Below are 13468 nucleotides of genomic sequence, written 5' to 3'. Positions count from 1 at the left end.
CATTCCCACAACCATCACTTCCTTTGCTGACACAGGTACTGGGGCTGGGGGTGGTGAAGGATACGTATGGATGTTCAATGACTCAGTGGAGTCAGTGAAGGTGATATATGAAGAAAAATGCTGGAGTGCTGTTAAAAATATAGCATTCTGAGTTTGCGTGGGAATACGGTTTTCCACTGACTATCAGGAACATTAGAATAAAACAAAACGCACACTTAAGCATAAATACGTTAAGTGTCTGTAAAAATTTCCCTAGAACTAGGTTCTTAGAAAGCTAAATACAAAATAAGTCTCACACAGAGGCTGCTTCAAACTCTAAAGTAGCTTCTCAGATCAGATTTGGAGCACAAGTGGCCCTCAGGGGAATAAATGGGGGAAGAGGGTCACAGGAAATGGGAAGAAGCAGAGGAACTAGGAGGAGTAGCCTCTCTCAAACCTACAGCTACTCACCCAAAAGACAAAATTAAGTGCCTCCATGACAAGCAACTTGCTCTAATGCTATTTTGTTTCTAAAGGATACATTAAACCATCAGGAGCTCCACTCCATCAGACGCCTCCCAAGACAGTCAAGCTAATCCACCTGCATCAAGGCACTGGCCCAAACTACTGAAGAGCTATTCTAACTCTGACCCTAGTGAGGTTGCATGATGACAAACTTTCTTTCTACTACACTGAAAGACCTCTCACCAGCATGTGGTTTCTCTAAAGTCGAATAATGCCCAAACTATGATTGTGGTTTTTTTCCTAAACTCCTATGGATTCAGATTTTTCTCCACTGTGGATTCTCTGATGCCGAATGAGACTTGACCTCTGAATAAAGGCTTTCCCACACTCATTACATTGATAGGGCTTCTCCCCAGTGTGAATTCTCAGATGCTGTATGAGGCCAGTGTTCCCATTGAAAGCTTTCCCACATTCTTTACATTTATAGGGTCTTTCTCCAGTGTGGATTCTCTGATGTTCAATAAGGCCTGACTTCTGACTGAAGGCCCTCCCACACTCATTGCATTTGTAGGGTTTCTCCCCAGTGTGGCTTCTCTGATGGCCAATAAGATGTGAGCTCCGCCTGAAGGTTTTCCCACACTCATCACACTCATAGGGCTTCTCCCCAGTGTGGATTCTCTGATGTCCAATGAGGTGAGAGCTATGACTGAAAGCTTTCCCACACTCATTACATTCATAGGGTCTCTCCCCACTGTGGATTCTCTGGTGCAGAATAAGGCCCGCACTCTGACTGAAAGCCTTCCCACACTGATTGCACTGATACGGCTTCTCCCCAGTATGGATTCTCTGATGCAGGATCAGGCCTGTGTTTTGACTGAAGGCTTTACCACACTCCTTACAGTGATAGCGTTTTACTTTGTTGTGGATATCCTGATGGGAAAGAAGGGCTGACCTGTAACTGAAGGCTTTACCACATACATTACATTGATAGGGTTTCTCCCCAGTGTGGATTCTCCAGTGGCGAACAAGGCCCGAGCTCTGAGCAAAGCTCTTCCCACATTCATCACATTTATGTCGTCTCTCCTGGGTGGGATTTCCCCGCTGCCTCTCTAATCTGCCCAGAAGATCTCGGGCTTCTCCATGCTCAAGACCCCCGATAACATCCCCGTTGCATTTGGCAGCTGTCTCTCCATGTGGTTGGATTCCAGGAGATATTACCTGTTTCGAAGATAATTCCCTGTTCTCATTCCTGGTCTCACCACCTGAAATGAGAATGTGAGAACCATCAAGCCAATGTCACTTTCCATTCTCTATGTTAAAAAGAAATCGAACATATGGGAAATATACACGGAAAACTAGCAGTAAACACAAAACTTCCATCTGTCTCCAAATACTGCCATAATAGAGAGGGAGATGAAAGCAGGGTCAAGCAGAAGTACCACAGGCTGAATGGGGAAGAAGTGCCATGAAGAAAGAGGGATGTTGGGAGGGCACTAAAGCAAGGAAGGGATCACCTGACAAGAAGCAGGGGAGTGGGAAGGAATATGGAACTGCTGAAGGACCTAATGGGACAGAAATGAAAAAAGCCACAGTCACTGAAAGGGCGGAGCACAAAAGGCCTAATAGGGTGACATCTAGGTAAAGATTCCATGGGACTGGGAGCAGAAGAAATGACTCCAACTGCATATAGAATAGTACCCAAAGTAAGTCCTGGACTGGAAAATTGAAGTCCATTTTATAGCACTGTTTCTCTCTGTTAGTTCCTGAGTTTAAACTCAACAATGTCTTTCAGAAAGTTCAGAGCTACCATCACATAACAAACAAAACATCTTAACTGATAACAATAACCAGAGCTCTCCTTACCCAGGGAGAACATGTTTCTGTAATTCTCTGGCCTATTATCTCTGCTGGGATCCTTCTGTGATGGGTCAAGAAGCCACTCCTCTCGAATTAGGGACACAGCCATGTCTTCGATCTTCTCTAAAGTCTGAAACAAAACAAAATCCCCATGTGGGACTGGGACTGTTCCATAGCTCCAGCCCACAATGTCAGAGATCTGCCAGGGTTGGAGAGGATCGAGAGGGGGGGAACATACTGTGTAAAGGGATCTAAAGAAGCTGGGAAGAAGAGGGAAATGCACCAGATTTATTGGGATAATCAAGAATCATGCAAAAAGAATCTGGAGCAAGTTCTTGGTCAGTACTGCTACAGAGAGTCCAGACCTCTTTAGGTAGACGCCACCCACACTGCCAAGCAGAGTCAGGGGCTTTGAGAGAGAAGCAGTACAACTCACCTGGAACCCTGCTGTGAGAAGTGTTGCTGTCATCTCCTGGTCTCCAGGACTTCCTTTCTGGGAAGGGGTAGGACTCTGAGAAGTAGAGATGGCTGAGAGAGGAGAAAGGAGCTGAGTGAGACTAGCCCTGTCCCACAGTTGCAGCAGCCAGCACTAACCCATTCCAACGGTGCTTGTATTTCAGAACATGTGCATTTCTGAGATTTTGCACATAAGATGCTGAAAGGCCCCTGGCTGGCTCGGTAGGTGGAGTATGCAGCTCTAGATCTCAGGATCGTGCGTTCAAACGTTGGGTACAGGGGGTGCTTAAATAAACTTTTTTTAAAATCTTTTTTTGGGGGGGGGGGAGCTCTGGGTCTATACCTGTGGCTGCCCACAAGACATGTGCACACTGATGTCCTGCTCAGCCTGAAGTTACATGTCAAAAATAGAGTACTGGTTTCCTAATAGGAATTGCTTTACAATTTTCTTCTCTCCCACCAAAGCTACATTCAATCCTTGTGCTTCTGTATGGTGTTTCTTTAGGTCCTGATCTCTTGGCAAATGGAATATGAGAACCAACTTATATCTACGAACTCTGTTACCTTTCTGAAATGTCTACCATGACTGCCACTATCTGCTTCCTACAGATATCAGACATTGCAATACCAAAATTAACAACAGGCTTTAGAACTTTAGACAAGAATCATATTACTAACTGAAACTGTTTCTATGCTTCTTTAGAAATATTAAAAATCCATTTATATGGAACAAACTGCTATAAACCACATAAATGAAAAAAAACTAATGCAGAGCAAGTACGAGATAAAGCTAGAACACCTTATTCTGCAAGAAGGTAAGGTCTCAAAAAATGATGGGGAAATGTCAAAAGGACGGAGGAGCCAAACTGAAGGGGCCTCCTCTGACCAAATCGGAGACAATTTAAGCACCAAAATAAAGATGGTAACAAAATACAGATATAGATATTTTATTTCTGGACTTAAGAGTCCATACTGACAAATTAATAAAACGGGGAGGAAGGAACACTGTCTATTACAATAAATAATTGTAGAAGGCATGACACAATTAGAAAATCATTTTATCTTAGTAATCACTGATTCAGTCAAGAAGCATCAAGGAATATTAAAATTAGTGTTTTAGGGGTGCCTGGGTGGCTCAGTCGTTAAGCGTCTGCCTTCGGCTCAGGTCATGATCCCAGGGTCCTGGGATCGAGCCCCGCATCGGGCTCCCTGCTCCGCGGGAAGCCTGCTTCTCCCTTTCCCGCTCCCCCTGCTTGTGTTCCCTCTCTTGCTGTCTCTCTCTCTCTGTCAAATAAATAAAATCTTTAAAAAAAAAAAAGAAAATAAACACACTCAAGAGTATCTCTCCACAAATTACTTATTAATTATAAAGGGAAAAATAGTAACTTTACAGTGATCAACCTAGCAACTTTGATAACCAAGTCATCAAAGATACCAACACCAGTAACAGGACAAATTCCTCTGGCACAGCGGACGAGGCAACAGCACTTCTGGGGTGCTCCTGCCACACATGCACAAATGGAATTTACACATAAGGAAACACTACACAAACCCAAATTGCAGCCATTCTATAAAATAACCAACCTGTACTCATCAAAAATGTCAGTCATGAAAGGCAAAGAAAGGCTGAGCAACTATTCCAAATTAAAGGAGTCTAAAGAAACATGACAACCGACTGCAAAGGGTAATCTTGGACTGGACTCTGGAAGAACATTATTGGGACAACTGGCAAAACAGAAATCTGAATTGTAGCCCAGATTATTTCTGTATCAGAATTACATTTCCTAATTGTGATGCATTATTGTGGCTATCCAAGAAAATGTTCTTGCGTGAGGAATTATGTACTGAAAGTTACAAAGAAAGTGGCATGATACCAGCAAAACCTCAAAAACGCCTATGTTGTTACTACACTGGGATAACAGAAATGTGTGAAGATGTAAAAATCCCCAAATTCTTTAATTTGTTCATGAATCTACCAATGGGACTGACAGTCTGTATCTGAAGCCTAAACATTCAAACCCAGATCTTAGGACTGATCTGTAAACAGAAATTCTACTTCCTAGTTCTCCAGGAACTCAACAGGCACTTTCTTTCTTTTCTCCTTCTCCCTCCTCATCAATGAGATCTGGCCCCTCACCTCTCTCTTCTGGCCCCTGGGGCACCGGAGATTTGTGCTGGGTTGCCCCAGGTCGGAGCGGAGTATTTGGAAGCCCTGGTGCAGACTCTGAATGCACCACCTCCTCCCAGAGTCCATGTCCATGTGCACGGGCTGAGACCTGAAAACAATGGGACAGATGCATTACAAGAAACTCCTTCATGAAAGGAAGCAAACAACAGTAAGAAGATCAAGAGCGACGGGACGAGATGGAGCTCTTGCAGGTCCTGAAACGCGGCTGCAGCAGGTCAGCGGCCACGGTGGCCTCCGTGGCTATCTACGGGTTTTCTTCAGGGCAAATGATGTGAGGGTTGGTACCTTAGTGGGGGAAGACAAATATGGAAACAAATACTATGAAGACAACAAGCAGTTTTTTGGCCGTCACCGATGGGTTATATATACTACTGAAATGAATGGCAAAAACACACTTTGGGATGTGGATGGAAGCATGGTGCCCCCTGAATGGCATCGTTGGCTTCACCGTATGACCGATGATCCTCCAACAACAAAACCACCTACTGCTCGTAAATTCATCTGGACAAATCATAAGTTCAATGTGAGTGGCACTCCAGAACAATATGTACCTTATTCTACCACTAGAAAGAAGATTCAAGAGTGGGTCCCACCTTCAACACCTTACAAGTAAAGACACTGGAAGACAGTTTGAACATGTGAAATATGGGGCTCTTCATGCAATTGCACTTTCACTGCTTACTATTCACTTGATTAAAATTGTTTGATTAAAAAAAAAAATAAAGGGCGCCTGGGTGGCTCAGTTGGTTAAGCAACTGCCTTCGGCTCGGGTCATGATCCTGGAGTCCCGGGATCGAGTCCCGCATCGGGCTCCCTGCTCGGCGGGGAGCCTGCTTCTCCCTCTGACCCTCCCCCCTCTCATGTGCTCTCTCTCATTCTCGCTCTCTCAAATAAATAAATAAGTCTTTAAAAAAATAAAATAAAATAAAATAAAAGAAGATCAAGAGCACATCTCTAGGGATATGTGCTTGTTAAAAGGAAGAAGCAGAATTTCATCTACTTCCCACAGGCAGTGAGAACACAAACGAGCTCATTAGCACAGAAAGGCATCATTTCTGCTGATGCCCTTCCTGCCGTTCTGCACTCGCAAGGCATGGGAAGAATGATAAACAGAAACTTAAAGCAGTGCTATTTGGGAGAAAAAACTTTGGTAACACTGAAGAAATCTGAGGTCTGGTCTCAGATCTACCTTTAATTATGAGTGCCCAGAGTAATTCAAGTAACTTAAGCTCTCTACGTATCAGTTTCCCACCTGGCAAACAGGAACAGTAATAGCTGCAAGGATGTTATAAGGATAAAAAATGTACACCTAGCCTTCACAGAAAAAGAACTCTACAAATACAAGCAACAATGCACTAGAACTATGGTCATCCTCCTACAACAGAAACGGATGCCCAGCATTTATTCTGCTGCGGTGCTAATGTCCCTCCAGCCCGCTTCCAGACCTCCCAGTCACAGCACGCACACCTCCTCCTACTTACTGGCCGTCCTAATATGTCAATCTGCCTTTCCAAATCCTCCAATAGGGTCACGACCTCCTCTCCGTTCTCTAGCTGATGTTCCTTCACCAGAGTCTGGAGCTCCTCAGGCAGGATGGTCAAGAACTGCTCTAGCACTAGCAACTCCAAGATCTGCTCCTTGGTGTTCAAATCTGGCCTTAGCCACTGATGGCAAAGTGCGCGGAGTTGGATCAGAGCTTCTCGGGGTCCTAACGTCTCCTGGTAGCATAACTTCCTAAAGCGCAGGCGGAACAGCTCTTGGCCTGGAGGGTTATTTTCATGCAGACTAGATTCCTGGTCCCAGCCATGATCTTCCTCTACCTTGACAATTACAAGGTCGTCTTCAGGAGCTTGGTCAGGTGGGGATGGGGCTAACGGCTTTCTTGATTCTGCTGCCATTTAGGGCTGGAAAAGCTCAGTAGGCTTGTTTCCACTACCTTCTTTATCTTCTTAAGAACCTTCCAAGGAGCTCTTCAGTAAGGGCAATTCTTGGGGTAGAGAAACTGTCAAACAGTATTAAAGCAAGTCAAAGGTCACAGTAATACATTACGACATCTTAACAAGCTCCTCGCCACAACATGTACCTCATGGCTCAATCACTTAAGTGATCCTCTCCACTGTTCCAGAAGTAACTCCTTACCTCCTTAGCTTTCTGCCAAACACCCATCTGGGGAATAGTCCATCCCTTCTGCTTCCTCTCCTTGGGGATGTGGAATACAGCAAACAAAGTCAAGAAACCATGCAGACTGGGTCAGACTAAAGTTCTGCACTTAACCTCAGCTGGCCCTCAGTGATGATCGAACTCTTTCGGCATCTGCTGCACCATCCATACTGTCTCTACACACTTCGGCTCTCAGCCTATCCCTCACACTCAACAGAGACTCATTTCTTTCTTTTTTTTTTAAGATTTTATTTATTTATTTGACACAGAGAGAGATCACAAGCGGGGGGGCAGGGGGCAGGGGGCAGAGGGAGAGGGAGAAACAGGCTCCCGGCCAAGTAGGGAGCCTGATGCGGGGCTCGATCCCAGGACCCTGGGATCATGACCTGAGCCGAAGGCAGACGCTTAACCGACTGAGCCACCCAGGTGCCCTGAGACTAATTTCTATACAATCTAGCTCAAGGTATTGTCCAGAACTATCCTAACACCAAAGGCTCTTCTCCACCTAAGTCATTATCCTACTGTGCTCTCCATCCTCCCTCCTGTCTCAAGGCTAACCACTTCCACTGTGGACCTTACCTCCCTCTACAACTCTCTTTGGAGCACTGGTCCTGCCTCTCCAAGGAACCTAAATGCCCTAATCACACCTGCAACCCAAAAGTCTAGTCCCACACACTAATGACCTTCCACAGTGTTTTATAAATAAAATCATACAGTAGGTAGTCTTTTGAGTCTGGCATCTTTCACTTAGCATAATACATGAGGTCATCAATGTTGCTGCATGTATCAGTAGTTTATTCCTTATATGGATGTATGTTTATCCATTCTCAGTTGAGAGATATCTCAAGTCATTTTCAGTTTTTGATGATTACAAGCAAAGCCACTATGAATATCTGCATATGTTTTTGTTTGAACATGTTTTCATTTTACCTGGATAAATATCTAAAAGTAAAATTGCTGGGTCATATGGTAGGTATATGTATAACTGTATAAGAAACTACAAAACTGTTTTCTAAAGTGGGTGTAACACTTTGCATTCCACTAGCAATATGTGAGAATTGCTTGTTGCTCCATTTCCTGACAAGCATTTAATATTCTTTTATTTTTAATTTTAGATATCTGAATGTGTAATGGTATCTCAGTATGGTTTTATTTATTATTTATTTGCTTTTATTTTTAACCACTCTCTGGTATCTCACTATGGTTTTAATTTGCATTTTCCTTCTGTCCAATAATGTTGAGCATCCTTTCACATGCTTATTTGCCATCCATAGATCTTTGGTGAAGTATCTGCTCAAAATTTCTGCCTGTTTTCAAAATTGATTCTATTTTGGGCGCCTGGGTGGCTCAGTCGTTAAGCGTCTGCCTTTGGCTCAGGTCATGATCCCAGGGTCCTGGGATCGAGCCCCGCATCAGGCTCCCTGCTCCCCCTGCTTGTGTTCCTTCCCCCCCTCGCTGTATCTCTCTCTGTCAAATAAATAAATAAAATCTAAAAAAAAAAAAAAAATTAGATTCTATTTTGAGTTTCAGGATTCCTTACATATTCTAGATACAAGGCCTTCATAAGATATATGATTAGCAAATATTTCCTCCTCTTCATAACAGAAATGAAGTGCCTTTCAAAGAACAGAAATTCATAACGTTTTTGAAATCGAATTTGTCAATTTGTTTCTTTTAGGGATTGTGCTTTTGGTGTCATATCTAAGAAACCTTTGCTTAATCCATGGTCACAAAGATTTTCTCCTGTTTTCTTCTAAGAGTTTTATAGTTTTAAGTCTTACCTTAGATCTATGATCCATTTTGAGGTTTTTTTTTTTTTTTTTTTTTAAGTAAACTCTACACCCAACCTGGGGCTCAAACTCATGACCCTAAACTCAAGAGTCGCATGCTTCACCTGCTGAGTCAGCCAGGCAGGCGCCCCAAATTTTGAGTTAATTTTTGCACAGAGTTTGAAGTGTGGACAGAGGTTAATTTTTTTTTTTGCACAAAGATACCAAAATGTTCCAGCACTGTTTGCAGAAAAGGTTACTCTTTACCCACTGAATTATCTTTGCCCATCTTTGTCAAAAATCAATTGACCATATATGTGTGGGTCTATTTCTGGAATCTCTATTCTGTTCCATTGACCTACACCTTTATCCTTTCACCAAAACAAAACTGTCTTGATTATTGTGGCTTTCAAAATCCTGAAATCAAGTACTAAGAGCCCTGAAACTTTATTGTATATTATCAAAATTGTTTTGATTTTTCTAATTCCATTGTCTTTTGATACAAATTTCTACAAAAAGAAACGCTGGAACAGGATTTGTGCTGAATCTATAGCTCACTGACATTTTAATTTCCATTCTATAAACACAGTCTGTCTCTCCATTTATTCAAGTCTTCTCTGATTGCTTTCATTAGTGCCCAAACTATCTATTCTTTCTCTTCAGATCATATAAATCTGTCGCTTTTTACTACCTATTCTTAAAGGACAAAATAAAATGTTTTCTCCTTTAAAATCCTTTCTTAGGGTGCCTGGCTGGCTCAGCCGGAAGAGCACGTGACTCTTGATGTCAGGGTTGTGAGTTCAAGCACGACACTGGGTGTAGAGCTTACTTTAAAAAAAAGTAAAAAATAAAGTAAAATCCTTTTTTGATGACTCCACTTGGAAGTGACTGCCCTCTTACTCTATACCTCTGTTGCATAAATGTTTATCACTTTATTTGTGATGTTCAAGTGATTTTTATTTTAGGAATATAATGCTAATACAAAATTGGAAAATGTATTCTCTCATTTCACCATATTCATAGAACAAAAGATTTACAACTTGTTTTTTTAAAGTGTTTATTAATGTTACTTTTCCTGTAGTTATGTATTATTAGTTGCAAAGAAGTTTTGACTTCCTAACTTAATTGTATGTTCCCCATGAGTATAGATCTATATCTTTTATTTTATTGATAATTCTATCAATAAAGAATGAAGAACATTCAAAGGCTATTATTTATAACACCTAACACAGAATATATCTGTATTTGCTAAAGAGCAAGGTTTAGATACAAACCTGGAGGTCCAAAGAGTTCAATAACAGGGTCCTATTTCTTTGTGGGATATATCCTATGGCCTTTATCTTTGGTAACAGACATCACCTCTTGCCTGCACTTGCAGTGGTTAAGTGGTCTTCCTGCCTTTGGTTATTCTTTTATCCCGTTTGTGTTCCACATTGCTGCCTGTTGTGGGTTGAACTGTGTCCTCCCAAAAGATATGTTGAGGTCCTAACCCCTGATACCTGTGAATGTGACCTTATTTAGAAGTAGGGTCTTTGCAGATGTAATCAAGTGAAGCCACTGGAGTAGAGTAGGGCTTTATACAGTATGACTGGTGTACTTTTAAGAAGAGAAGAGAGACAGAAACTGAGACAAAGAGGGAACCATGTGAAGACAGACACAGAAGAGAGCTATGTGACTACAGAGGCAGAGATCAGGAGTTACAAAGCCACAAGCCAAGGAATGCCAGTAACAACCAGAAGCTAGGAGAGCATGGCCCTGCCGACACCTTGACTTTGGACTTTTGGCCTCCATAACTGAGAGAGAATAAATTTCTGCTGTGTTAAGCCACCAAGCTTGTGATACTTTGTTATACAGTATGTTACCCTATGAAATTAATACTCTGCTAGAGAGACTGTTTTAACAAATACATAATACAACTCATCACTTTAAAATCTTTCAACAGGGAACCCAACTCTTCAGCACAATATGCAAGGCCCTTTATGGTACGTAAACCTGCCTACCTTTATCTGCTACAAGCTCACCTTCATATAGCTTTTTCCAAACGTGGCTTTCTTAAACCTCCATTCTGCTACAGAGCTCTTTACTCTAGCTCAGTGGTTCTCCACCGGGGGCAATTTTGCTCCCTTCTCCCAGGGATATTTGACAATGTCTGAAAACATGTTTGGTTGTTACAACCGAAGGGAAGGGATGCTATTGGTATCCAGTGGGTAGAGGCCAGAGATGTTACTGAACATCTTCCAATGCGTAACAGAGATCCCCACAACAAAGGATGATCTGGCTCCGTGTCAATGCCAAGGGTGATAAATCCTGGTCTAGTTGAGACCATTCAACTCTAACTTAAAAGTCTGAGCTTACCTATTTCCTATATCACCCCCCCTCTGTACTCCACCACCCCAAGCAGATTAAGGTGCTACCAAAATATATATATATGTTTTAAGATTTTATTTGTCAGAGAGAGTGACAGAGGATGAGCAGGGGGAGCGGCAGGCAGAGGGAGAAGCAGGCCCTTTTTTAAAAAAATATTTTATTTTATTTATTTGTCAGAGAGAGGGTGGGGGAAAGAGTGAGCACAAGCAGGGGGGAGCGGCAGGCACAGGGAAAAGCAGGCTCCCTGCTGAGCAAGGAGCCTGATGCGGACTCCATCCCAGGACCCCCAGGACCCCGGGATCAGGACCTGAGCCAAAGGCAGAAGCTTAACCAACTGAGCCACCCAGGCAACCCCCAGCCTTGTCTAATTTTAAAGATAATTTTCTTCCCCTTCTGTCCACACTCTCTAAGTAAGGGTTTGTTTTTAAGTTTCTATTTATTTTTTTAGTAATCTCTACAGCCAACATGGGGCTCAAACTCACAATCCGGGGATCAGGGGTCTCAGGCTCTTCCCACTGAGCCAGCCAAGCACCCCTCTAAGTAAGGGTTCTTAATGTTCCTGAAGTTATTGGATGGGTGTCAGGTCTGTGAACTCTGCTGAAATTGACTGTAAACTTTTGTGCCTATGGACTTTTTTCTAGGGAGAAATTCTGTGTTTTCATGTGATCGCAGAAACCCTACCCCGTCCTTCCCCTCCTCCAGAAAAAAATACACTCCTGAAAAAGGCACTGCTTTGAAGACTGATGTCAGGAAGTGTACAGATGTAGCGTGATTCTCCTTCTAAGGGCCTGTCTCTCTCTGCTCTGTAGACCACAGGTCTGTGGTTTCACCGTGCACATCTCTGGCCGACTGCTTCTGGGTACGCTGCCTTTGGTCATGCTCTTTTCCACTGCCTGCAGGGCGGCCAGTGCCATCTTTCTGGAACACAAATAACTCATACAACTTTCTTGCTTAGAAAGACATACAGAGGGGGGCGCCTGGGAGGCTCAGTTAGTCAAGCGTCTGCCTTCGGCTCAGGTCATGATCCCAGGGTCCTGGGATGGAGCCCTGTGTCGGGACCCCTGCCCCACAGGGAGCCTGCATCTCCCTTTCCTGCCCCCCCCTTTTGTGCTCCCTCTTTGTCAAATAAATGAAATCTTAAAAAAAAAAAAGACATACAGAGGAAAAGGTCACTGCCACAAACATTTGCAAGAAAACCATGGCCATGGGCACACATTTACAGTACTCTACATAGTGTGGTTAAGTCCTATATTTGGACCATGTGAAAAATACCTGCTATTTTGTGGAGAAGTGGGGACATTTCCTGGAATAGTGAGAGTTGAGGGAAGAGCGAATCTGGGCAAGAAGCTGAGATTTTTTGGAGAGTTTGAGACAAGGGTAATCAATTTTGTTTTGAACAGCCAGATTTAATATCCATGGTTTTAAATTATTTTTTAAGTTAATTAAAATTTAATAAATTCTTTTTTTTAATTATTTTTTTAAAGATTTTATCTATTTATTTGAGAGAGAGAATAAGAGACAGCACAAGAGGAAAGAGGGTCAGAGGGAGAAGCAGACTCCCCGTCGAGCAGGGAGCCCAGTGCGGGACTCGATCCAGGGACTCCAGGATCACGACCTGAGCCGAAGGCAGTCGCCTAACCGACTGAGCCACCCAGGCGCCCAAAATTTAATAAATTCTTAAATGTTCTTAAAATAGCTACTTATGTTTTAAAAACTTAGAAGATCATTACCATGGGACATTAATTTTAAGTTCTAATTGTTTAGAATGTGATGCTGCACAGTCACAGTTTCACCATGTTGTCTTACGAATTTCCTTAAAGCCAACGTTCATCTTTACTGAAAAACTGGCCATCTTCCGTCTTATAATCAATCCTTACCAACACTAGCTAAAAAATACTTCAATGTTAAGTGTGCACCATTCGAGAACTTTATATTGTTTAAGATATTAAATAATTAACATATTAAATGATATTAAATAAAGTCTCAATAGTGAGACCGATAGAAGTCATCTAATTACCAGCTTTGTTCATAATTTACACCAAATCAGCCAACCAGTCTTGTCCATTCCCCACCCTGACTATTCTTTTTAGTAGCTCTTTTTCCACTTTTTAGTTTCTTTGCTCTCCAATCAAGTTTTTGACAATTACAACCTATAACTAATCAAGTACAAAGATACAGATTACAAAATTAGTCTATTATTTACCTTCCTCTCAGTTTCATGTATACA

The 13468-nt window shown here is 42.4% G+C and overlaps 2 protein-coding genes across 3 annotated transcripts; one reads left to right on the top strand and one right to left on the bottom strand.

The window, feature by feature from the left end:
• Nucleotides 1-744: 744 nt before the first annotated feature.
• ZKSCAN8 (zinc finger with KRAB and SCAN domains 8) lies at nt 745-6896 on the bottom strand. Of its 2 annotated transcripts, none has more exons than XM_044917445.1 (5): nt 6427-6896; nt 4877-5033; nt 2738-2838; nt 2308-2431; nt 745-1706 (listed from the first exon to the last, which is right to left on the bottom strand). In XM_044917445.1, exons 1-5 carry the CDS (start codon nt 6841-6843, stop codon nt 745-747), a joined length of 1761 nt encoding a protein of 586 aa, XP_044773380.1. In that variant the 5' UTR covers nt 6844-6896. The 2 variants fall into 2 exon arrangements, with proteins under 2 accessions (XP_044773380.1, XP_021552852.1); XM_021697177.1 differs by having other exon boundaries at nt 2738-2829; nt 4895-5033.
• Nucleotides 5122-5665, top strand: LOC110586873 (NADH dehydrogenase [ubiquinone] 1 alpha subcomplex subunit 12-like). The gene is given in 2 exon segments (XM_044917452.1): nt 5122-5149; nt 5152-5665. Coding segments are annotated over 2 exon segments (435 nt in total). The 3' UTR covers nt 5559-5665.
• Nucleotides 6897-13468: the final 6572 nt, after the last annotated feature.

The sequence above is a fragment of the Neomonachus schauinslandi genome, chromosome 8 (assembly GCF_002201575.2).
Source record: "Neomonachus schauinslandi chromosome 8, ASM220157v2, whole genome shotgun sequence".
Classification (NCBI taxonomy): Eukaryota; Metazoa; Chordata; class Mammalia; order Carnivora; family Phocidae; genus Neomonachus; species Neomonachus schauinslandi.
This window is presented reverse-complemented; position numbering and strand designations above follow the sequence as displayed.

Excerpts from the sequence above, each read along its gene's own strand:
- ZKSCAN8 (XM_044917445.1), bottom strand. The coding sequence starts at position 6,843 with ATGGCAGCAGAATCAAGAAAGCCGTTAGCCCCATCCCCACCTGACCAA. Across the intron at positions 2,839-4,876 it reads AGGTGAGGGGCCAGATCTCA|CTCTCTCAGCCATCTCTACT; the intron begins TTGATGAGGAGG and ends AGCTCCTTTCTC. Across the intron at positions 2,432-2,737 it reads TTCTCACAGCAGGGTTCCAG|ACTTTAGAGAAGATCGAAGA; the intron begins GTGAGTTGTACT and ends GTTTTGTTTCAG.